Source organism: Onychomys torridus, chromosome 14 (assembly GCF_903995425.1).
Source record: "Onychomys torridus chromosome 14, mOncTor1.1, whole genome shotgun sequence".
Classification (NCBI taxonomy): Eukaryota; Metazoa; Chordata; class Mammalia; order Rodentia; family Cricetidae; genus Onychomys; species Onychomys torridus.
The window spans coordinates 49,298,647-49,324,457 of NC_050456.1; the positions used below are offsets into that span (position 1 = coordinate 49,298,647).

General features: G+C 50.5%; 1 protein-coding gene across 1 annotated transcript; it reads left to right on the plus strand.

Moving 5' to 3' along the window:
• Plekhd1 (pleckstrin homology and coiled-coil domain containing D1) lies at positions 1-25,811 on the plus strand. The gene is made up of 13 exons (XM_036206486.1): positions 1-460; positions 8,670-8,763; positions 9,102-9,191; positions 9,383-9,459; positions 10,193-10,284; positions 11,239-11,291; positions 20,236-20,330; positions 21,591-21,684; positions 23,039-23,217; positions 23,657-23,789; positions 24,501-24,645; positions 25,018-25,167; positions 25,418-25,811. Exons 1-13 carry the CDS (start codon positions 57-59, stop codon positions 25,582-25,584), a joined length of 1,773 nt encoding a protein of 590 aa, XP_036062379.1. The 5' UTR covers positions 1-56; the 3' UTR covers positions 25,585-25,811.

Below are 25,811 nucleotides of genomic sequence, written 5' to 3' on the forward strand. Positions count from 1 at the left end.
CCAATCCAGGCCACCAGAATTGAGGCTGCCCGCGCGGGAGGGGGTGGAGGGAGTGGATGCTGCGAGCCTGCGGGCCGAGCTGCCCTCCCAGCGGGGTTCCCTCCCGGCCGGCGGCGCTCCCGAGCCTGGTCCCAGCCTCTGGCTGCAATTCCCGAGCCCCTTGGCGTCCCGCTCCGCTTGCAGGGACGCGCCCCGACGGCGTCCGGAGCTGCCTTCGCTGGTCGTGCCCACGGCTGCCCGCTGTCCTCCTCCCTGTCCCTTCCAGTCCCACAAAGCGGTGGGCCCGGCCGGGGCAGCGCCTCCGAGACAGGATGTTCACGTCCAAGTCCAACTCCGTGTCGCCATCGCCGTCCCTGGAGCAGGCTGACGCGGACGCGCTGGACATCAGCACCAAAGTGCAGCTCTACGGGGTTCTGTGGAAGCGGCCGTTCGGGAGATCGTCGGCCAAGTGGTCCAGGCGGTGAGTTTGTCCCCGAGTCCGGGGAGACCCAACCCTCCCCACCTTGGGAGGGAGCCCCGGGCCTCAGGACCCCTCCCACTCCACTAGTCACCGCCCTGCCTCAGCCTTCCTCTGTGACCTTGGCCCGCCCAGCCAGTTTCTGTCTGTGCTGTCCCCAAAATGCGACTTTAATTGGCCGCTGGAGCTAGAATGGAATCACAGGCCTATAGTTGCCGGGAATTCTCTGAGGAATGAACTGAGTCCCAGGTCCCAAGTGGCTCGGCTGCACATGGGCTAGAGAGACTGAGGTTAAGTTGGGCCAGACTGAGCAGGAATCCCCTCCCCCCAAACACGCACACTCCCCGTCTCCAACCAGAGAGTCTGCAGAGACCTCCACAACCAATTCCATCCCTTTGTTGAGGCTTAAAGTGGGCTGGGAGATGGGCCTACTCTCTATCCAGCAGAGGCTGGCCATTCTGAAAGACTCAGGAGAGAGAACCACAAACCTTCTGTAAGAAGTTGTGTTGGCAACCCCTCCAACTATGCCTTCTCTCTCTCTCTCTCTCTCTCTCTCTCTCTCTCTCTCTCTCTCTCTCTCTCACACACACACACACACACACACACACACACACACACACACACACACAGCCCTGAAGTGGGAGTGGGAGAGAGGGTAGATTGGTCCTGTCCAAAGGATTGATGGTTGGAGAGGTGTTGGGGAGAGCCAGAGCAACCTTGGCCCGGTTCTCAGCACCAACTCCAATTGAAGGCTCCAGATAAACCTGGCTTTCTATATACAAACGGCCCTGACAGGTGTCGGGAGATGGGGAACCAGGCCTGGACTTGCAGGAGCTTCCCAAAGCTGTCTGCAAGTGCAATGGACCAGTTTCTACACCGCTTTCATCCTCAAGCCCACTAAGATTTACTGCTGGTGTCTAGAAAACTCAGACTGCATCCTGGCCCTTTCCTGGAGGGTATATGGCCATTCTTGGACCACAGCCCCTTCTCCATCCCACACCAGGAGTCTGAGTGCCTCGGATGTCTTCAGGACCACAGATCACGTGCATGTGGTAGTGGTTAGTTCTGATGTTCGATGTTGATGAATAATTTAATATTCCTGTAAGACCTCAGAACAAATGGAGGTGTGGATGGGATTTCACGTTTTTGCAGAGTTGGTTCCATATACTTTTATTATTTCTGGCTGATTTCTCTTGGGGATTTAATGGGATGCAGGCCCCCTTGAGTCCTTCACAAGTTGAGTTTTTCTCTGATACTTTAAGTGAAGGCTTGGAGCAGTGTGAAGGTTATATGAGAGAGTTGCTGTCTGAACTGCAGCCACTGAGAGCTGGGAGCATCTAATCTCCACCACAGCACAAGGAGCCAGGGAGGAGCTATTGTGGACTTCTTGTGCCAGGGCTATTGTGCAGAATGTCCTTAGCTACCTCAGGCAGGCTTCTCTCTCCATCGGATCTGACTCTTTGACCTCATTTATGACTTTTCCTGCTAGGCAATTTCACCTGGTTGCATCCATTATGTGGTAGGTGCCTTGGACCCCTAGGCTGAGTCCCCTGGCTCCCCTTTCCCCTGTAGGTACAGGGGGACCTGGCTACTGCATATGCAGTTGATTTGGGGCTGACACAGTGCCCGGAGAAAACCTCTTAGCTAAAAGCTTGGTTGTAGAGGCCAGGACACTTGGGGGTGGGGCCCTGAGAATCTCCGTCATTCGTCCCAACAGCCACCCAAAACAAAACCAGTCTAAGTCAAAACAATAAGTTCCAGTACCAAGTCAAGTTCTCTACCCTTTGGAAGAGACTGTCACCTCTTACACCTTCCTTGCTCAGGAGCTGTTGTTACAAGGCAAAGACTCTCCCTCCTCTGGGTCTCAGAAAACAGCATCTGACCTGCTAGCTCTAGACCTTTGTTCATGTTCCCATCTCTAGGAGAATACCGCCCCATCCTCCACACCCCCACACACACAGGATTTTCCTTTGAGTCAGCAACAGTCAGAAAGAATATAGAAGCAAGCCTGATGCCCTGCCCAGCCTTCTCTGGCTTCCCAGTAGGGCCTTTGGGCTCCAGTTTCCCATTTGTGAAGTGCAGTCTCTGGACCTCAGCTAATTAGTGGCCACAGGAAGGCTTGGGACAGGGCAGCCAACACCCACCGCTGCAGAGACTTACCATTAGGGAAATCGATGTTCTAGAGGGCAGCTGAGGGAAGAGGCCCGGGAAGGCTCCATGCTGCATCGTAACCAGCCATTGGACAGGACGGAACTGGTTGTGGCTGGCTGAGTTCTATAAAATCTCTCCTCCTCAGAGTCTGTCTTAGGGGGAGCCTCCAGGACCCCCACCTTGCCCACACAGCAGTAGGGAGATGCCCTCACTGTTAGTTTAAATGAAAGGAAGGGGTCCAAGTGTTCATTAACAGAGAAAGGAGAATTTCGAGAAAGGTCTAGAAGGCAAATTGGCCACGGTCCTCTCCTTCCTCTAGGGCTCGCATAAACTCAGATGCAAATACCTGTGTGCTCTGGGCGGTGGTGGCGCACGCCTGTAATCCCAGCACTCGGGAGGCAGAGACAGGTGGATCTTTATGAGTTTGGCCAGCCTGGTCTACAAAGCGAGTTCCAGGATAGCCTCCAAAGCTACAGAGAGAAACCCTGTCTCAAAAATCCAAAAAAACAAACAAACAAAAAAAAAGACCTGTGTTCTCTGAACAGGAGGAGGATGGACTTGGCCTCAGCCAGGGTCAGCAAGGGATACCTGGGATGCCCTTCTGAGACCACCATGGTACCTTTAGGACTCAGCTCACCCTGTCCTTGCTGGAAAACCATACCTTGGGTAGCCTCTTGAGGGTGAGATAACTTTGGCTCCAAGATCAAAATCCCACAGAAGTCTAAATCCTGCATCTTGTCTCCGCTAGTCCCCAGGAGGTGTTGAACTCAAGTGTCCTGCTGTCAGGAACTCTGGTTCCTCAGCCTCCTCTCCCCCAACCCAGCCATCTCCACTGCCACACACCTCTAATCTCTCACAAACGGTCTTTGTGGGCAGAGCAAACTATACTGATAGCGTAGCATCATGGAGGCTGAGGGGCATCACGAAGGACGAGCACTTTCAGATGGACTCTTTCCTCTGTTTTCTGAAGCCCATTTTATTTGACACTTTATTTTTCAGTTTTTTGTGTGTTGATTTTAGGTTTGTTTTTTTATTTACATCTATATGTGCATGCCTGCTTGTGTGTATGTATACCATATGTGTGCAATGCCAGTCTTTTGGTCCAGACTCAGACATGTTACTGAGACCCTCTCTCCTCTACACTTACCCATCACACCTCCTCCTTTCTGCCCTGCAGGATGTCCCCAACTTCCAATTTCTCTCCCCGGGGTCCTCACCCCCAAACACTGGAGCATTGAAGAGCTCAGTAGACCAGACTAGCTTGCTGCTGGCTCTGCTTCTTCTTCTACTTCTTTATTATCTTTTCTTCTTGAGATTTTACTTATTTATATCTTGTGTGTGTGTGTGTGTGTCTATGTGTGTGTATGTGTGTGTATGTGTGTGTGTGTGTTCTGCCTGCATGCATATCTGTATATCCTGTGCGTACAGTGCTCGCAGAGGCCACAGGGAATTGGATTCTCTGGAACTAGAATTACATATGGTTGTGAGCTGGCATGTGGGTGCTGGGAACTGAACCCAGGTCCTCTGGAAAAGTAGCCAGTACCCTTAACCACAGGGCCATCCCTCCAGCACCGGGCTGGTCCTTCTTTAACAAGGCCTATCTGATATACACTGCATCTTTGCTCTGAACATTTTTTCTCTGCCTCCACTGGATCTCTCAGGAGACCGGTGTCAACCACTGACCTTTATTGTACTCAGAGGACAGGGTAAAGGGAAGGGAAGCCACACTGTGAAAATCCTTCACTTTAGATGACATCTGTGTGTCCATCCTGTCACTCAAGCTAAAATCCTGGCCATGGTGTCATCGGACTTAGGTCACCCTGCTCCTCTCTAACTAATCAGCATACTCTGCTGATTTCTACCTTCTAATAACTATGGCTCACCCCTTTGCCCAGATGTGACCTCCTCTCTTAATTCTAAAGCCACAAATTGACCTCCCAGGACTTGTTTGATATCTGTGCAAGGGGTGTGTGTGTGGGGGGATGCTGCCTGCTCTCAGCCCCTGTTTACAGACCCACCCTCTCTCCTTCCCCTCCCCCTATGCCCTGGCCACCCCTTTAGCACTTATCTGCACATAACACCAGACATATTTTGATAACCTTGAGCACACTGTTCTCTACACATGCCCCTCTCTGTCTAGAGAGCATTCATCCCCTTGGTGACCACGCTTCTGTTGTTTACACAAACTTCCCTTGTTGCTCTGGGTCCTGGTGCTTTGGTAGTGGCTGTGTATTCTTCAGCACACTCTGCTGAGTTATAATGTCACAGTAATGGATCCTGGTGCTTCTTGGGGTCATAGCATCCCCCTGGTACTTTCTACGTTGCTGTATATCCCCATGGCCTGACAGTGTCACCCTATAGCTAAGTGCTTTATGTTTTTAGCTTCCCCATTTACCCATTGTGTGATCTGGGACTTATTACTTAATTTCTCTGCATACCAGTTTCGTCACCTACCCTGAATAAGCAGTGAGTGAATTACTATATGAACTGTGGTTGCTCAAACAGGGCCTGGTACAAAGACGGAGCTTGATAAACATGAGCCATTTTAAAATCCTCTCTTTCCACACGCTCTCTCCTGCACTCAACGCTCAAGCTCCTTGGGGACAGAGACTCACCAAGCTGTCAGGGCCCAGCACAGTACCTGCTTGGCTAAGTCACCGGCTCTGTAACAGGCCTGTGACCTGAGCCAAGTGAGCAGCACTGCAGTCATACCACAGGGATCAGCTCAAGGGAGTCGACAGCTGGTGATGGCGGTGAGGAGGACTGGCGTCAGGGAACACAGGCACCTGAGACCTTGAACTCTGTCAACAGAGCGCTGAGTTTACCACTCACCCGTTGCTTCTTCTCACTGTGGTTCCGTTTTCTTACCAATGTCCTGGAAGACCAAACAGCCCGTCCATCACTTAGAGACATTGAAATAAGATAATGTCAATGAAATATGTGTAGCAAAGGGCATACCTTCCTGACTTCTAAGTTCTTCCATCTGGAGGTGAAATAATGGGGGGGGGGGGTGTTGCTGAGGATATGGCTGACTCGGTGGATCGCTTATCTAGCATGCCTGACGCTCTGGGTTCAGTTCTCAGCTCTCCATAAACCAGGCATGATGACTCATGCCTATAATCACAGCATCCAGGAGGTGGAGGCAGAAAGGTCAGAGGTTCAAGGCCAGCATCAGCTATATGGTGAGTTTGAGACCAGCCTGACCACCTGAGTTGCTATAATAATAAATTTATTTAGTATTAATATTAATAATAAACCAGAGAGAGAAGGCAGCCAGGACTGACATGAACCCTTTACCATGCACAGACTCCAGGCTTCCTGCAAACCCAGGACGGCTAAAAACAAAAGCTGACAATAAAGCTTCTCCAAGGACAGATGTTGGCGCTGGAGATGAGGGAAACTTCAGAAAGAAGGAGGACAGGGCTGTGGCCTGTGTTTGGAAAGCAGCCAGCCAGTTGGGCTGCAGCCATGTTCTCTTCAGTAGCTGTTGTGTGCGCACAATGGGAAGAGGGGCAGGGCGGCAGCAAAGCCGCTGAACTTAACCATAAGGAACAGCAGTCATCAGAATAATCACGAGCATGGCCTCTGTGTTTACTACGAGCCAAGTCTTCATGTGATCAGACTCATTTCCCTCCCAGCCACGAGAAATAGCCTTTAATTATCATGCACGTGGGACCTGAGGCCCAGGAAGACTAGATGTCTCTCCCCATCACTGCTGCTGACTGGCGGAGCCCCCACCTTGGCCATTGCAATGTGGCTTCCAACATCTCTAATCTGGGTGTGTCCTGAGCCAGGACAGCAGTTCCATGAGCCATATAGGGAGCAGGAGGCAGGCCTGGTGGTCCTGAGTTCCAATCCTTCTTCTGCAGTTGTAAGGCTTTGTATGTGACGTCATGTCTAAGCCCTTCTTCCCTCACCTGTGACGTGGGAGTGAGAGGGCCCGCCTCCAGCACTGGTCTGAGAGGCAGGTTCTTTGATCCTCACATAACTTGCCTCATAGAAGCTAATACGTAGAAATGGTGACTGTGACCAGCCCTTACACTGGCTGCCCCGCTCTGCAGGGCCCAAAGGAGGTTGGCCCAGCCTTGGATACTGAAGGAGAGTGTCTCGAACAGGGTGACTTTGAGGGAAGGTGTGAGAAGAGGATGCCTCTCTACGCAGTCTTGCATGGACTTGTAAGGGCCCCAGCTGCTGAGGAGAAGCTAAAAGACATCCACCAGAGTGGCCACCACCAAGGCACTTGGATAAGCAAAGGTCTTTTGGATCTTGTCAAATGAGCCATGGTGGGTAGGAGCTTACCCTCTGCCTCCAGGTCTGTGCCAGGTGTGGCTCATGTGGCAGTCCATGGTGACTCTCAGCCTGCTGAGATGTGGCCACCATGGAGCAAAGGCCACCTGGAGCATCTGCTCTGCCTTTCTGTGCTTGCTTTAGGAGGGAAGTGACATCTGGGGACACCCTGTGTGTTGGGGAGATCCTGGGAACTCTACATGCTTCTGTCCACTCTACATACCTCTTGCCTCCAGTGATGTGTGGCAATAGCTTGTTAGTACATCCCCTCCTGTGTCAGGATGATCTGTTTCCCACACAGCAACCCGGGCTAGCCTTTTCCAATGTAAATCCGGTCATGTGACTCCTGCTCAAAGCCCTCCTATGGCATTGTATTCGGAGAGAAAGCCAATCTCTCTACCAGGTAGTTTCAGCTCCTCATACCACCTCACATGCTAGGGCTAGAGGGATTAGAGGCATGGGCCACTTGGGAACCTCATGTAGCCAGGGATGGCTTTGAACTCACTGTGTAGCTGAGGATGACTTTGAACTCTTTATTTTCTTGTTTCTACTTCCTGAATGTTTGGAGTTATAGGTGTGCACTACCATGCTAGTTTATGTGGTACTAGAGATTGCTTGGTGTATGCTAGGCAAACACTCTACCATTAACTACACCTCCAGCCCAGGTTCCTCTTTTGTAAAGCCACAGTTCCACTAGGTCATGGTCCTGCCTCATCATTAGCTCACTGAACTATAGTTACCTCCTAGAAATCCTGTTTCCAGATACAGTCCCTCTGAACATATGAAGGGGTTCATGAGGCACTATTATGGGGGCGGGGAGGCAGCGCTCTTCTGCTTGCCTGCATCTCCAGCAGAGGGTCCTCACCAGGCCATGCATCATTGAGATGGGAGAGATTGCTCAAGTCTATGAGTTCAAGACCATCCTGGGCAACTTAGCAAGACCTCCATCTCAAAATGTGTGGGGGTGGGGGGTGGGGGGGGGGGGGAGATAAAATCATGAGCTCACACCAAAGTACAAAGTTGAGCTTCAGTTCCCTTGGGAGAGGGAACTGTTGCAGCTGTTCTGGCTGCCCCTCCACACTGCCCCAAAGCCGCTGTGGTCCTGCCCCTCCAATCTGCCCCAAAGCCTCTGTGCTCACAGAAAAGATCATGTGGGTGACAGAACCTGCAGGGGTCCTCTAACTTCCCGATGCCACCAGCATCTTCTCAAGCTCTTCACTGGAAGTGAATGGTTTAATAACAAGCTCTTGGGGGTAGTTCTGCTGTATTTGATTTTCACGGTACAAATACTCCTGCTGTGGCCTATATTGTCACCACTGTCCTGTCACCGAATGCTAAGCAGGTAAGAGAGTCACGCTGTTGGCCGTTGTGATTCTATCCTAGCAGGTTCCAATATGTCGCTGCTCTGAACTTTCCCCTGCTAGAATAGACTCAAATTCCATTCGATTGTACTGAAACACCCATGCAGAATCATGGGGCTCATCCTCCCTCCATCCACACCTGGAGACGCGCTCCCACATGACTGGAGTACTGGATAGTTCACAGGGTAAAGGAACCCGAGCAGGACAACAGGTTTCTACTGTGCTGAGGAGGCCAGTCCTGGACGCCAGTCACGGGCACCCCTCCTTCACTACCTGTACAGGAGGCCATCCGAGACCACTCTGTGCAATGTGCAGTGTGCACTAACTCCCCATGGGCTCCCATGTGAGTCCAGGGCCCCCAAGGATGTTCTTGACCCCTAAGATCTCACCATTTTCTTACGCCTCCCCCATAGGTTTTTTATCATCAAAGAAAGCTTTCTGCTTTACTATTCCGAGAGTGAAAAGAAGAGCTTTGAAACCAATAAATACTTCAATATCCATCCTAAGGTAAGGGGCTCCTTTCCAGGGCCACAGCGAGGGAGGGCCCACTGGGGACGTTTGGGAACGGCAGGAAACTATCTGTTGTCTTGATTTGGCTTAGAATCTAGAGAACAAATCCTCTCAGGGCTCAAGACACACCCTGTAGCTTCTGCACTGGGTCCACCTCCCCATACACACACACATCCTTAGCCACAGAGTCCGTCTTAATCTTGGTGTCATAACCCTGGGATGTGGTCCAGCCTGAGGTCCTTGGCAAGCCCTTGGCTTTCTCTTGGAGCCTCCCAGGACTCTTAAGTGATGTGAGCTGAGTGGGGTGGGAGCTTCCTGCTCTGCTTCTTCTTCAGGGTGTCATCCCACTGGGCGGCTGCCTGGTGGAGGCCAGAGAAGAACCCAGCATGCCCTACGCCATGAAGATCTCACATCAGGACTTCCATGTGAGTGGGGACCTTCCCCTAGCCCAGGGTCCACAGGGCAAAGCATCTTTGTCTTGATCCCCTGGGAACAGCCCTGTGCAGTCTAGCCTGAGAGGACAGTCAGGGCTGTTGGGGGTGGGGAGAAGAGAAGGAATCACCTCCCTTTCCTTTGGAGTGGACACCTCTCACTCTGGCTCCTCTTCCCCCGGCAGGGAAATGTCTTGTTGGCTGCCGAGTCTGAGTTTGAGCAGACACAATGGCTCGAGATGCTGCAGGAGTCTGGGAAGGTGTAAGTGTCTGCCAGCAGGGCCTCTGAGGGGCCAGGATGAGAGCGGATGGGCTAGGCTGGCCCTGCCTCCCTGCCTCTCTGCTGGGTCCTGAGACAGGGCCATGGGAGCTGGCTAGGGTGTGTGGGAAGAGACAGCTCAGGCTGTAGAGCATCTGTGAGGGTGCCCTAAGTGGTGAGTTTGGGAAGGTGTCTGCAGTGACAGGTGGCAGATGTGGACATTATTAGCCTCCAGTTCTTGGGACTTAGTCAATCATCACTCCTCATATTTAGAACCTCAGTACGTCCATTTTGCCTTCCCAGACCTGTAACCAATCCTAGTAAGGACCAGAGATGGTGTTTGCAAATCACAGAGACCACCTGACCAACATAGCCTATGCCCATTGAAACCAGCCCATGCTTCTAACCCAACCAATAACACCGAGTGCCCAGTCTGTAGTCAGGTGGTGGGCATGCAGTGTGTAGAAAGCTGCAAGGGAAGCAGTCCCTCCCCTCCTCTGTGAGTGCTCTTGGCTCTGTCCCTGTGGCCCACTTTGCAATCTCAGCCTCCAGTTACTGTAACTGATCAATGCTGCTGGCGTGCCCAGAGCCCTGGGTGCCAGACTGAGCTGGGATTCTGCAGGGCAGAGGAGGGGCTAGCACAGAAAACGTACAGTCTCCTTCTCCCCGGGCCCTCCTCCTGGTTTAACGGTTTGTATTTCTCCTCCTCTCTCTCCCATCCATCTTCCCTCCCCAGGACCTGGAAAAATGCCCAGCTAGGAGAAGCTATGATCAAAAGCCTGGAGGCACAGGGGCTACAGCTGGCGAAGGAAAAGCAGGAATATTTAGGTTAGTTACAGGGTGAGATGGAATCCCAAGTTTCCTGATGGCGGCACTTGGGGACCTGAGGGACAGATGGAGAGGGACTTGGTGGGAGTGGTACGGGAGGTCTCTCTGGGGCTCAGAAGGGAGCTTGACACCGAGAGCACTTGATGATGTGATTAAAAAAAAATCTTTTTGATCAGAGAGCTAGAGGCAGAAGAGACTGGTGGCCAAAGGCTTGGCTTTAGACCCAGCCCTGTCACCTACCTGTCTGTTGTGTGGATCTGTAGGCCACCCCAGTCTCCATAAGCCTCAGTTTCCTGCTCCTTAAAGAAGAGATAGAAATGGTCCCAGGTGTTAGAGGTGGGATGGAGATCAGCTTAAAGGGGAAATCCCTGGGTGTGTGTATATGTGTCAGGCCTTCAGTTGAAGGATCTAAAAATGGAAAAAAAATATCCTGCCTGAGTCCTAGGTCCTACGCCTTTCCTCTCTATCTCCTCACCAAACCCACTTTAAACCTAGCTGCAAGACCCCAGACCCCATGCTCTAACTGTCTGCTAAATACCCCCAGTTGGGGGATGATGGGAATGGGTTGATCCTCTTCCGGGAACCCTGCTGAGACATCTCAGGCCCTGGCCCATCTCTGTCTGCTCTAAGCAGCCCTCCCTCACCTGGAAAGTGCCCTCTCCGACTAACCAGGCACTAGGGGGGTGGGCAGTAGGAGACTGCAAAGACCCACCTAAGCCTCCATCCTCCATGGTCAAGTCCCCTGTGGACCTATGGATGCATGAAACAGGGCAGATGACCGAAAAGGCAGCTTGGCCCAGTGAGACAGCTTTAGTTCAGCAGAACAGGACCCCACCCCTGATTAGGAGTGCAGACCTCTCCCCTGGGAGATGGCATAGGTGACAGAGGCCACCTAAGGCCCCTACCCTCAGGACCCCTGAGCTGTTTTCAGTGACTGTGTGCTTGCTTTGGCAGATAAGCTGATGGAGGAGACAGAGGAACTGTGCCTTCAGAGGGAACAGAGAGAGGTAAGCACATAGTGTGACTGTGCAGAAAGACTCAACTCCCCCTCATGGCTGGCATTAGGGCAGCATTTCTCAACCTGTGGGTCATGACCCCTTTGACGGGTTGTTGAATGACCCTTTCACAAGGGGTGACCTAAGACCATCGGAAAACAGAGATTTACATTGTGATTCATAACATTAGTGAAATTACAGTTATGAAGTAGTAACAAAAATAATGTTATGGTTGGGGGGTGTCCCCACAACATGAGGAACTGTAATAAAGGGTCTCAGCATTAGGAAGGTTGAGAACCACTGCATTGGGGGATGGTGCTGGTGTATGTATTTGGGGAGAAGGTGCTAGGCATCCAGAGACTTGTCTGAGAGATCTCAGACGGGATGGAGCAGTGAGGCCACCAGATGACAGTGTCTTTACCTTGCAGTGGCATCTTGGTGGGAAGCATATTTCTCTTGTGAACCCTCAGGAAAAGAATGAGTGAGGAGCAGGTCTTAGAGACAAAGCCATCTAAACATTTCATAAGCAGCTTGCTGGTGTCCGCAGGAGGTTGTAATGGCCTCAGTTTTGGCGGGGACTTCTGGTACATAAGAGTGATGGAGTTTGAGAACCTCAGAGATCCATCCGTTCATTCTGTTGGCATCAACAACACTAGCCCTGTGGAGGCTCAGCACAAACTTAAGGCACACTCTTGTCTCAATTGAGCCATTGGAATCTGCTCCATTCCCATACCTGAAGGGTAGGGCATGTGGTAAGCAGAGGGAAACCTGGAGCCAACCTCCTGTGGTTGTATTTGACCTCAGCCCTTCCAACTGGATGATCCCTGACAAGTTACTTAACCTCTCTGCCTGTCAATATTCTCATCCAAAAACCCGAGGAAAATAATAAACCCCAACTTCTTAGGGATGCTATAAAGGTTAAGCAGGATGTTACATCGAAAGCATTTGACACACTGTGTGTACAGGGTGTGCTCAGTGACTAGCTGTTCTTCTTAGCATTATGCTCGTGTTATTACTAATTATGGGCCACTCCTGCCTGGGTGAGGCCTGGCATTGCAAAGTGGTGCTCAGAGGAGCCTACATAGAGGAGACTGACCCAAGCCACTTCCTTCAGCATGGTCTCTTTTCACTGTCCTCCTTCAGGCCAGCCACAGGGCTGAGGCCATCAGCTGTAGCTCAGTGCTTGGCTGTGACTCAGCTCAGGAATTCAGCTCCTTCCCCACCACCCCTCAAGAGACTCTAAAATGTGCCCTGAAGTCAAGAAACCTAAGTCTCCTTTGGACCCCAAGCCCTCCGAGTCCTGTTACAGCACCCAGCCTCGGCTGAGAGCATGGTAATATGGAAAGAATCAAGACTGAGCTGACTTGACTCTTGCAACTTTACATTGTGGCTTAATTTCAAACCACGAGGACAATCCTCTTTCAGTCTTCTTCCAAAATTTCACCCCCTGTGCCCACTTATTCTTCCAAACAGACTTTAGAGTCTTTTCATTGATTACAAAGAAAAGAAAAACAAGGTTGAAGATTTTAATTATGAGATAGGGAGTTGAAAGTAGGGTTTTGTGTCTTTAAAAAACACTTTATGTGCATGGGCATTTTGTCTGCATGCATGTCTGGTGTGCCTGGTGTTCAGGAAGTCAGGTGAAGGAGTAGGACCCTGAACTGGCCTAACCATAGTGCCTTGCCTCTCTTCCCCCAGAGTCTGAGCCCTAAGGTCCGTACACTCTCATACGTATCCCATTAGAGTTTGGGCCTCTTCTCCATAGCATGCATTTGGAATGAGACTTTGATATACTGTCAGAAACTTTAAGGACAGATGATTTGGGAGGCCCAGCATGGGATGATGTGGGAGACACAGCCCCCAATGGGGAGAGGAGACTTAGCCAACAGAGGTTGAATCTGGGGCAGAAATTGGCCCAAGGAAAATTTAGACACACTATCTAGGTCTTAGCTTGGAAATGAGGGCAACGGAGACCCAGGGCACACAGGCCGCGCTTCATGCCACAGCACCAAAGTGGGACGCTGGCGGCTACAGAATACATGGAAGGTGAAAGCCCAGATGTTGATATGGTGGGGGATTCCTGGAGCAGGCAGCAGGAAGGGAACCATACTAGGTTTAAGCTCCCTGTCAGTGATGTGTTCTAGACCAGAAGCAGAGCTCAGCTTCTGCTCCTGGTCTGGCCACACTGAGTCACTGTGCCTATTCTTCTTCCTTAGTTAGCTCACTGGTAGGATAGGTAGACTCATCCCCAATACCTTCCCCTCCTATTTTAGATCAAAGATTGGCAGAGGGGTTTGGGGCCACATTGAAAGAATTCTGTACCCCAGAGACAAGTGGCTCTTCTGGTGATGTATGAGGTTTCTAGGGGATAGCCAGACCCAGAGGGAGCCTCAGAATCTGCAGCCAGGAGACCTGGCAGAGTCTTAGCTTCAACACTCACGATGTGAATGTCGTCTGGTTCCTCTGGACTTTGTGTTCTTCATCTCTAATGCTTAATAAAAGTAACAGCTGCTCTGCATTCTTCTGGGTTGCTGAGAAGCCACACGGACTAGAATTCAGGGAAATGAGCCATGGGATGGTGTGGCCATGTACCTGTAGCCATGGCATTTTCCACATGTCACAGAGAGCCTGGAACTCCTAACCTAAGTGTTTTTAGCCAAGAATGCATAGAGAGCTGCCTGGGCGTATCTTCCATCAGGCTTCACTCTTTTGGCGGGGGGGGGGGGGGTGTTCTCTCAAGACAGGGTTTCTTTGTGTAACCCTGGCTATCCTGGATCTCACTCTGTAGACTAGACTGGCCTCAAACTCACAGAGATCTGCCTGCCTCTGCTCCTGAGTGTTGGGATTAAAGAAGTGCACCACCACCGCCCAGCAGGCTTTACTGTTAGTGTATCACATTCTGTAGATTTTGATAAATAGAAAATGCCACTAATTCACCATTGTGATATCACAGAGAATAGTTTCACTGCCTTAAAAATCTTGTGTTCCCTCTGTTCATCTCTCCCACCACTAACCCCAGCAACCACTGATCTTCTGACTGTCTCCAAAGGTTTGCTCTTCCGGAATGTCATGGAGTTGGAGTCATACACCATGTAGGCTTTTCAGATCACCATCTTTCACTTAGTCAGGTACATTGAAATGTCCACTGTGCCTTTGTATGTCTTGAACACTGGTTTCTTTTCAGAGTTGAATAAATTTGTTATCTGGGTATATACCTATTTTCTCATTGAAGGACCGACCCTCTGGGTTGTTCCAGGTTTCAGCAATTATGAATGGAGCCATTATAAACACTCATAGATAGTTTGTTGTGTATGGACAGATACCATCAGTTCACTTGAATAAGTAACAAGGAATGTTATATATATATATTTATTTTGTTTGTTTGTTTGTTTTTTGTTTTTTCGAGACAGGGTTTCTCTGTAGCTTTGGAGTCTGTCCTGGAACTAGCTCTGTAGACCAGGCTGGCCTCGAACTCACAGAGATCCACTCTGCCTCCTGAGTGCTGGGATTACAGGCGTGCGCCATCACCGCCCAGCCATGTTATATTTTTCTTAGACTTGGGTCTCAATATTTAATTTGGTGGGGGAGTTCTCTTGAAATCACTTCTTCAACTCACGTCACTCAGAAATACATTGTTTAATCTCCAGTCACTTTGTGGCTCTTCTTGCTATTGTTTTGATATGAGTTTCTAGTATAATTGCATTACTGAGTAAGAGCAAATGATATGCGGCCGGAAAGGGGGCTGCCCTCTCACACCTTCACATTGAACGCACATTCGTGTGGAACCTGAAAAAAAAAAAAAAAAGAGCAAATGTTATACGGTATTTAGTCTTTTAAATTTGTTAAGGAGTGTCTGCTCCTGTGGAGGCCAGGCTCTCTTGATGAATGGTCTATGCAAGCTTGGGAATAATGTGGAACATGCCACTGTTAAACAGTGTGGTTTGCCAGTCCTAGAAGTTTATCCACCATGACAAAATCAGGCCAAGTGCTTTCAGTGAGAGCAATCCATTTCTCAGAGATCTGGAGACTAGAAATTGAAAGATAGTTGTTGAAAAGGAGTGTTTTATTCTGAGCGCTCTCCCATAGGCAGCTGCCAGTTGATGGTGTACTCCATGTCCTATCTTGTCCACACGTGGGACGGCAGGAAAAGCACGCTCTCTGGTGTATTTGGAAGTTTCTCTCGGCAGAGACACTCTTTATCCTTTCTGAGTGTGGCTTTGTTATTTTCCTTTGCGTTTTTGTTTGCTTGCTTGCTTGGGGAGGCAGAGTGACATGTAGTTTAAGCCAGCCTTGAACTCCTGATCATCTCTGTTTCCCGTGTCCACCTCCTGAGTTCCAGGATTACAAGAGCACACCATCCACGCCTGGCCGTTGTCTAACTAATTGTCTTGTGTTTTGAATTTTGTATTTGGTGTGTGTGTGTGTGTGTGTGTGTGTGTGTGTGTGTGTGTGTGTATGAAATTCCCATCTTCCCACATATATTAATCATCTATTTCTACATATCTATTTTTTTCTATTAAAGTCCTTAGCATATAACCCACAGTTGGGTTTGTTTTTTATTTTTAACTCCTGATCTGATCATTTTAACAGTCCTACTATCTGACTCTGGTTCTGAGAATCTCTTCAAACTGTGTATTATATCTTGTTTTGTGACAGGGTCTCTTTGTGTAGCCTTGGTTGGCCTGGAACTCACTATGTAAACCAGACTAGCCTCCAACTCACAGGGATCCACCTGCTTCTGTCTTCTGAGCCCTGAGATTAAAAGCCTGACCTGGATGGCACTTGATAAGCACTTACTAATGGCAAGCCATTTACATTAGTGAACTTGTGAGACCCTCCTGGTAACTCTACAAAGACTGTGCTTCCTAATTTCGGGTGGTGCTTGAACTTCCCTCCCCTCTCTGGTCTAGGTCTTAAGAAGTGATTTCAAGAGAACTCTCCCACCAAATTAGATATTGAGACCTAAGTCTAGGAAAAATATAACAATCCTTGTTACTTATTCAGGTGAACTGATGGTGTCTGTCCATACACAACAAACTATCTATGAGTGTTTATAATGGCTCCATTCATAATTGCTGAAACCTGGAACAACCTAGAGGGTCGGTCCTTCAATAAGAAAATAGGTATATACCTATTTTGTTCGGGGAAAACAACAACAAAAGATCCCCACCTAAGCCTGAGGTCCTGCACGGCCTACAGTGTCTCCTTTGCCAGCCTCCCTGCATCTCCAACCCCAGCCTCTCGCTCATCCTATTTGCTCTCATGCTTCATATGGGCCTGGCTTGGTTCTTCCAGGCAGCATGTTTCCACAGGGGCTTTGTATGTACTATTCCACCTGGAATGTTCTTTCCTCTTGTACTTAACTAGGCAAGGCACTGAGCTAAATCTCCAACCCATTTATCTACCTACCTTTGTCTCTCAGCTCAAGAATCAACCGATTACCCCTCTTCCCACCTCCATGGAGTTTTCTATTCTACTTCCATCTGGGACAGATTGATCTGGAACTGGGTCCCTGTCCTGCAGGACATGTATCTTGTTTTGTAGTACTCTCGGAGATACCAGATTATTTTAGTAATACTGGATTCCTACATTTGATCTAAAATCCTGGTCCGGGCTTCTTAGTAGCCACACTAGACCATAGGCTCCATAAGAACATCTTCAGATCCCCCATGCAGAGCCCAGCAGGTGCTTGGAACATAGTATGCACTTGGTAAATAGATGTAGCATGAACGAATAGAACTACGAGAAAAAAATCTCACTGGGCTCTTTGCTGGAATTGCATTGAGCCTGTCAATTACTTGCAAAGAATCCTCCTTGTATTAAGGCTTCCTAATCAGGAGTTCCTGCAGCTGCATTCTTTTCATGGGTATAATTAGTTTTATTGAGGACCAGAAATCATGGTCTGTGAAGCATGGCAAACAAGATGTGTTTTGCTTGGAGGACAGGAAACTTGGGAACAGAATTTTTTTTTTTTTTTTAATACTTGAAGGGAAAAGAAATTAGTCTTATTTGATGGTCCAAGGAGAAGCTAGATTCGGTGAGGGAGGCTGGGAGGGAGGCAGATTTGGGCTGAAATGGAACTGGTGGACAACATGGGCTGCTTGCTTCTCCACCTAGAGCAATCTGGAATGACCAGGTGCTGGCTGCTGCTCTCGGCCCTGCGGGTCTTCTGTTTGGCTTGGACTATATGTGCTAGCTCCTGCTTTGTAGACTGGGTCCCACAGGTCTCAGAGACTTAGAGAGAGCCTGGAAGAGATTGTGATAAAGGCCAGGGGTGAGGCAGCTGCTGAAGGGAGAGAGAGCTTGAGCAAGGTCAGAGGTGGTGGGAGAGGAGCAATGCTGATGCATGAATGAACTGAGCCCTGCTGTTGGTTCCCTGTGAAGATTTCCACAAAACCTTCCATCACTCGCTAAAGCTTTTGTATCTGGCTTTTAGAGAGGGGGGGGGGGGGGGGGCCGACAGAGCTGGCAGAGGGTGGGGCTTTCTCTGGGTTGTTCAACGCTGAAATCGATTTTCTACCATGAGATACTCAAGCCAAGCTTGACCACCTGTTGGCAGAAAATCATCAGGGGATTCGAGCATCCCGTGAAGACTGAACTTCCTTTAAAGTTGCTTTGGTGCAGGATGGCTCTGGTTCATGACACCCATTCTGCTGGCCCCTTGAGGCAGCAGAACATGCTTCCCTGGGCATAGCTAGTCATTGACACAAGCAGAAACATCTTATCACACATGCTTGGGACCTCTGAGTGGAGAAGAAAGCCCAATGGCTGGGTTGTGTTTGTTGTCCTATTGTGTTCAAAGATACTTTTCTCTTTAATGTTCTTAGAGACACTGCCTAGCATCTGCTAGGGTCCCGAGGTGCTTGGGCACTAGGGAGGGAAGGTCTGAGTTTCAGACTCTCACTGACAGTTCAACGGAAGCTACTCCACTGTGATAACAAGTGAAGGGAGAAGGCTGTAAACTGCAGGGCCAGGGAGCTTTCCCGGGAGTCTGAGGGAGGGAGGCTGGAGGTGGAGTCCTCTACTGAGTCCTGGGTGATCATTTCTGAAACAGCAGCCTTGGAACCTATGAGAGCCACTATGGAGCTCAGGTGCTTCTGGCTAGTGAGTTCTTTGGGCCTCTCAACAGCTCTTGCACAACTGACAAACACCACCAGAGGAGAATCGGTCAAGTGTGTTGACTCTGTGGCCAGAGAGGTTCTCAGCACCAGCAGCACCATGTATATTAAAGCAGAGAGTTTCACAGTTCTTTTTTTTAACATTGCTATTATTATTATTATTGTTGTTGTTGTTATTTGAAACAGAGTTTCTCTGTGTAGCCCTAGCTGTCCTGGAACTTGCTCTGTAGATCAGGCTGGCCTCAAACTCACAGAGATCTGCCTGCCTCTGCCTCCTAAGACCTGGGATTAAAGGTGTGTGCCGCCACCACCCAGCCTCATATTTCTTTTTTTAAGGTCTGAAGTTTTCTTCAGTTGTAAGGGAGGGGGGGGAATATGTGCAAGAATACAAATTTAATTTATATCTTATTAATATAAGATGTGTCAAATATAGATATGGCTAGGTCATGGCTTCTGCAGCAACCAAAAGCCCCCATATGTCCATGGCTTTTTCTTTCTTTTCTTTTTTTTTTTTTTGGAGCTGAGGACTGAACCCAGGGCCTTGTGCTTGCGAGGCAAGCGCTCTACCACTGAGCTAAATCTCCAACCCCATGCCCATGGCTTTTAACAGCACAAATGTGTTTTCTCATCACACAGCTACTTGGGCTGGCGGGAGCTCTGTTCATGTGTCCTCATTCGTGAGGATCCAGGCTAAGGGGACCCCTACCTATGCCAGGGGAAAGGAACCATAGCCCACCATACACCATCTTCTCAAAAGATATCTGCCCTCCTGCTCACATTGCATCAGCCCCAGCTACTCCCACAAGCCCCGCTATCCGCAGCCAGTGTACTGGAGCTGTGCATGTGCCCCGGAGCATCAGAACTCCGGGAGCAGCCCAGGTGGGGACAGCATTTACCACACGGAGGCAGTTTGTAACCACGTGCCAGTAGAGATTAGATGAGAAAGAAGTAACTTACTTGGGAAAGAAACTTAGGCGTGCTGATTAAAAGGAGACTTCTCCCCTGTATCTATTTAATTCCCTTTCTGCATGTCTTCAAAGCCAGTGGTAACAGCGCCCTCTATAGGCAGTGCTATCCCCTACCAAGGACGCCATTAGGCTTGAGAACAAAGAAGTTGCAGAAGCAATATGCTCCCACAACATAAAATGTGGAAAAACAAAGCAGTTGACAAAACAAAAACAAAACAAAAACCGCAAGCTAAACTTCATGAGATGGATCCCTAATACCACCTGCTACAGATCCAGGGAAGACGGGACCTCTAGCCCAGAGGCTCCAACTTGCTGGGGGAAACATTCAGGCTGGCTGGCTTCCCTGAAGGGACTGCTACAGCCCGGTAGGACATGTCCTGGGTCTTCAGATACACCCACTCTCGTAGGTCTGAGGAGAGAGAAGCTGGCCATCCCTAGAGATAAAGAAAACCTTATTCTCCGACTCTTGGGTTCGCTTTGCCACTATACCGGATGCCATTCTGTGTCCTGGAAATACACACTCCACGGGGTTGTTCTGTTTTTGGTCCATGCTTGAGGAATAACCCCTTCACGTTGGGATGTTAGCCCCTAGTGATGTCCAGCGGAACCACAACCAGGCTTACAGTCATATCTGTCAGAGGACCCTTGTTGGGATCATTGCTAACCGTTTTCATGGGCCAGGTTCATCACATTTTTTGGTTAGTTGAGACCACATGCCACTGAATGGCTCCTTGGGATTTACAAGTTTGCCCTTACGCCCTAAACTGAGCCAAATTCTCGAGTGTCCCCTGGGCTAGCGAGAGGAGGAACCGTCCTGAGCCTAGGGGCCCTGCATCTCCTGTGACTTTCCTCTTCTCTGGTTCTCTTCAGGAGCTTGAACGTCTGAACCAGGTGCTGGAGGCCGAGAAGCAGCAGTTCGAGGAGGTGGTGCAAGAGCTGAGGGTGGAGCAAGAGCAGATCAAGAGGTGACGCGAGCCTGGGGGCGGGCCTGGGGGCGGGCCTGGGGGCGGGCCTGGGGCGGGCCTGGGGCGGGCCTGGGCGGGCCTGGGGGCGGGCAGTGGACATGCCCTGACCCGGGAGGGGCAGCGGGAGGGGGGGTGGGAGGAGGGAGTGGGTACCCTGGCCCTGGGAGGGGCAACAGGGGCGAATGTCCTGGCCCTGGAAGGAGAAACGGGGGGGGGGGAAGGGGGGAAGGGGGGGAAGGGAGGGGAGAACAAGGATGTCCTGGCCCTGGGATGGGCAACAGGGGGATTTTCTAGCTCTGGCAGACCCATGTGCAGCCAGACCTGCAGAGAGCTTTACCAGGAAACCTCGTATGGCCTGGTCTTGCCAATGTTCCAGGTCTTGAGTATGTCCCCCCCCCCCCCAGTAGGTCATTTCCAATCATTGATAATGGCCTCTTGCCATGGTATGAACAAAAGTGTGAGACACGGGTGAGTGCAGGCTAACCTCTTCCAAGGAACAAGCCTCCCACCCCCACCTTTGTGAGAGCCACTTACCCAAGTTAACGGCAGCAAGCTGGCCTGTCCAGAAGTGCAGCCCACAAAAACCCCCAACATTGTCCATCTCTCCTGGAATCCTTTCACCTTTTAGTTCATGACACACTGGGATCTTTAGTCTGATGACTATTTACAGATCTAGTTGCCCATGATAAGCACTAATTGCGTTATAATCTCATGAAGGTATGTATCCCCAAACCAGGTGACTGGGATGTAGTCTATCCAGAATTTGGAGACTGCTTCTATGGTTTACAGTGCTCGGTGTCACACCACCGACATCACCCTCCTCACTACCATCTCCACCATCATCATCATCTTCACCACCACATGGACTATGTGAAACACTTACTCGAGACCACCTTATTTAAGGGAATCATTTAGATATGTGTTTGGGGGAGGGAGAAATACAGAGACTCTTTTTCCTAATTTTTAAAGTTAGTGTATAAGTAAAAGGATCTCCCTAAGTAAAACACCAAGTACTTGTTAGACACTGAATTAGGAGCTAAGTTCCTGGCTTCAGGGCCTTCCTCCGTCTGGTAAGTAAATCCACCTCATTTGGCTGAGCGTTCCTTGCAGCCCTGACTCTGCGGCCTTTTCGGTAGCCAGTGTTGCAGAGCACTGGCTGTCCAGGGGCCCTACTGAGCCACATCAGCTATGACAGAAACATGCCCGGATGCAGAGGTTGGGAAGGGTACCCACTGCCATTCCAGCTCTCCGTCCCCACAGGGAGCTAGAACTCACTGCAAGATGCCTCAAGGGTGTGGAACAAGAGAAGAAGGAGCTGAGGCATCTCACAGAATCCTTACAGCGCACACTGGAGGTGAGAGGGTTGCTTGCCCAGGAGGCAAGTTGGCGGGTTGGGCTACATAATACTGGATTTCTCAGTATTTCCTAGGGAAGGTACTTACAGGAAAATAAGCATGAGGAGGAGCTTGTCTAAAGGACCCTGTCTGTGGATGGTTGGGAAATCTAACTGGCACATGAAACCCAAAGCATGGACTGGTCCTTCCCAGATCCAGAACAAACATTCTACCTTGCCCTTATGACGACCGTGGCCTCAGGAAACCTGCTTTCTGTAGTGCTGGTCTCATACCAGAGGCAGTATTGATTAGAGCAAGAGGTGGAGTCACCCACCACATCCTCCTGTGGTTCCTTCACTTAGCTGCTCCTCAGTGAAATTGAGCATGAAGGGAAATCAACTTCCAGGTCACCTTCATCTGATAGATGAGACGGACAGGGGGAGGAACGAACAGCATGTGTCAAGGACAGAGAGCAAACTTCTTAGCATAGCATGCAAGTACAAACCCCCAGCCTTTCCCCTGCTGCCCCTCCATCCCCTGCTCCAACCACTGAGCTCATGTCCCTAAGGAAAACAAGCTTTTTGATCCCCAACACCTCTACCTACTTCTACACAACATACCTTTTTCATCTCTTCTTTGGAGAACTATTTGTCTTCAGAATCAGCTAAAGTATCTCTTTGGTCAAGCTTCCTTGATTCTTCTAGGTAGGTATTTGCTCTGTTCCCATGCATTTTGCCCATCTGTTGTAGGATTAACACTCTGGGTTGTGTTTTTGAAACTGTGGTCTGTACTCGGCCATGTCTTCACAGTTTCCCAATGTCCAGCACCTGAAGTGAGCTTGGGACCATACACCCTAGTTGAATCCATGGAGTGCATGAAGGCTACAAGACTTTCAGTCTCCCTGGAGTGACTAGAGCCTGGGCTGGTTTAGCTTTCCCTGTATTAGGAGCGGTCACCATGGATGTTTCCAACCCCAGAATTTCACTGGAGTGTTACAATCCTGACTAATAAATGCAGAGAATTTCAAGATGCACTCTTGGATGGGTGGTGTTTTTACATGAGCCTCCTTTCTCCTTGAGGAACAAGGACCTCAAAAGGTCATGTTGCCCTGAGGCCTTGGGACCTGGCCCCGATAGGTACCATGTCTATTGGAAGTCGCATTGGGTTCCTCCTTGTCTGTCTGTCTGTCTGTCTTGATAAAGGAGTAACCTGGCCATGTTGTAAGGAAGGAGATCTTGGAATGAGGCATGTGAAATGTCCATCATGGAGGACTGAGGGAGGAGTAGATCACTCCCTGAAATTGCAAGGAGACCAGGGCAGCCATGCTAGAGAACTAACCCCTGCTCCTTCCCACCTTCCCTGCCTTTGCGCCAGGAACTCTCCATAGAGAAGAAGAAAACCCTAGAGATGCTAGAGGAAGATAAGAACCAGCCACAGCCATCGACCAATCAGAGTGAGCAGCCGCTTGCCAGTGATGGTCTCCATAGCAACCTCAGGCAGATCGAAGAGAGGATGCAGGAGCTTTTGGCAGAGAAGCTTCTGGCAGAGAAGCGGTGAGGCACCTGAGACCACAGGGTCCTCCAGCAGCTTGGGAGCTGCGACTGCCCTCAAGCTATACAACTGGACTTGAGTTCCAGCTGTCATTGACGAGACGGGTCACTTACTTCCTTTTTGCCCATGACCTGGCTTTCCCAAAGCTGCCTCGACAAACCATTCAGAGCAGCATCAAGTCCTCAGAACAGTGCCTGTGGCCAGTTAGCAGGTTCCCTTAGCTTCTATCTACCTGACCCAGGAAGAAACTGAGCCTCCCTGGGATTGGCAGACTTCCTGAGGTCAGAGAAGTAGCAATCCCTGAACCTCTAAGCCTAGGTCTCCCATTACTCCATACCACCACCCCCTCATCGCCTGTCTGACTGGACCACAGGAGGAGTCTCTAGCAGGGGCACCTCCCTTTGCAGGCGAGCACTGGGTAAGCATCCCTCCCGCCCACAGGATGAAGGAGAATGAGGAACGCTCCCGGGCCCTGGAGGAGGAACGGGAATTCTTCTCAAGCCAGTCTCAAGCTCTGCAGAACTCGCTTCAGGAGCTGACTGCAGAGAAGCAGCAGGCCGAGAGGGAGCTCAAGGTATGCAGCCAGCCTGCAGGGGCCTTGTGCTCTGGGCCCTTCCAAACTGCCCGGGACTCCTGCCTACCCCTGTACTTCACAGCTACCCTAAACTTCTCTCCCCGTGTGTCCAGATAGCCAGATTCAGGGATGGGTTTATCACAAGAGGTAACGATCTCTCTGTCACTTGTAGACAAGTGTTAGGAACAGGGCCATGACCGGTCATCTGGGTCATGGGTAAGGTATGGAACCAAGATATGGAAACTTCCATCCAAGCCCATTGAGCCCAGGATGATCAGGAGAGGTGGACTAGCCATTTTCCCCATTACTGTGATGAAGCTCCTGTCAAAGCAGCTTAAGGGAGGAGGGTTCATGGTTTGGGGGACGTAGTCTGTCATGACAGGGACATCCTGACGGTGGGAGAATGAGGCAGCTTGTGACATTGTGTCTGGAGTCAGGAAGCAGAGAGATGAGTCTATACCATTTCCCCTTCCCTTTCTGTTCAGTCCGGCACTCCAACCCATGGGACAGTACCACCCACACTCAGGGTGCACCCTCTCCCCTCAGTTAAACCTTCCTGGAGATGCCCTCACAGACACACCAGAGGTGTGTTTCCTAGGTGATCCTAAGTCTGATTCAATTCGCAAAGAAAACAAACCACCACGGTAGGCTTCTGGGGAGGTGGAACTGCTTCCCGGACTCGGCTTCCCTCTTGCCTGTCCCTCCGTCTAGGCTGAGGTGAAGGTACGCATGGACCTGGAGAGACGGCTTCGTGAAGCAGAGGCAGCCTTGCGGAGCCTGGAACAAGGGCTCAATTCCAAGGTTCGGAACAAGGAGAAGGAAGAGAGGATGCGGGCTGATGTGAGCCACCTGAAAAGTAAGGCCTCCCTCCAGGGCCCAGCCCTACTAGAACTTGGAACGGGGCCTGCGTGTGTGAAGCAGTCCTTCCTAGAATCCCCTCTCCAGACACCAGACTGTAGGAGTCCCTTTGGCACTGCCTCTTTGTGGCAGCTGGACCTGGGGTGAGGGTATGGGAGGAAAGCCTGAAGTTTTGTCCTCTTTTCAAAAGCTCAGAGCTCTGTTCCCAGCAGATCTTCTCTATGAGAGCTAACAGATTGTGGTCTGAGGGGGGAACGGAGTTCTACAAAGGATAGACCAACATGTCTCCCACCAGACCAAATGAGTACTTAGGAGGGGAAGGACAGGTCCAGAGAAAGATGCAGTCAACTGTTCCTTCCCATCACCACAGGGTTCTTCGAAGAGTGCATCCGCAATGCGGAGCTTGAGGCCAAGATGCCGGTCATCATGAAGAACTCCGTGTACATCCACAAGGCAGCCACTCGCCGCATCAAGAGCTGCCGATTCCACCGGCGCCGGTCCAGTACTTCCTGGAATGACAGTGAGCACTCACTCGGGTGCCTTTGGGGGGTCGGGTGGCACAGGCTGGCGGCGGCTGCGGCAGCGACAAGGCAGGAAGAGGGCTGGTTTGGGAACAAGCAGCCAAGGCTGGGTAGGATGTCCTTGAACCTGGCTCTACCAGACTTGGGCAGAAGGGGGCAGGCGAGGCTCAGCAGCACATAGGGCTGGCCGAGGGAGGGCGGGAGGGCTCAGCATGGGGGAGTGCCAGGCATTGGTCTGTGTCTCCCCAGTGAAGCCATCCCAGTCCTTCATGACCTCCCAGCTAGAAGCCAACAACATAGAAGAACTAAAGGAGGTGGCCAAGCGGCTAAGCCGAGACCAGCGCTTCCGAGAATCCATCTACCACATCATGGCCACCCAGCCTGGGGCCGCTGCACTCCCCCGGGGTGGGAAGTGATGGTACTCCTCTCCCACCTCCTATCTCTCCTTGGTAGGGTAGGAGGGAGGCCTGACTCTCCTTGGCTCCTCTCCACCAAAGCACCCCGAAGGAAGGGGTACTCATATTCTCAAAGAAGGTGATAAATCCCTCTGCTTTACCTCGAGCCCTGACCTTGGAGATCCAAAGAGGGTGTTAGAGTCTCTGGAACTGGAGTTATGGATGGTTGTAAGCCACTATGTGGGTGC

Bases quoted from the DNA above. Each gene is read 5' to 3' on its own strand.
- Plekhd1 (XM_036206486.1), top strand. From the start codon at position 57: ATGCTGCGAGCCTGCGGGCCGAGCTGCCCTCCCAGCGGGGTTCCCTCC. The intron at 21,685-23,038 runs GTGAGAGGGTTG...CCTTTGCGCCAG, and splicing joins CCTTACAGCGCACACTGGAG to GAACTCTCCATAGAGAAGAA. The intron at 23,790-24,500 runs GTATGCAGCCAG...CCCTCCGTCTAG, and splicing joins AGGCCGAGAGGGAGCTCAAG to GCTGAGGTGAAGGTACGCAT.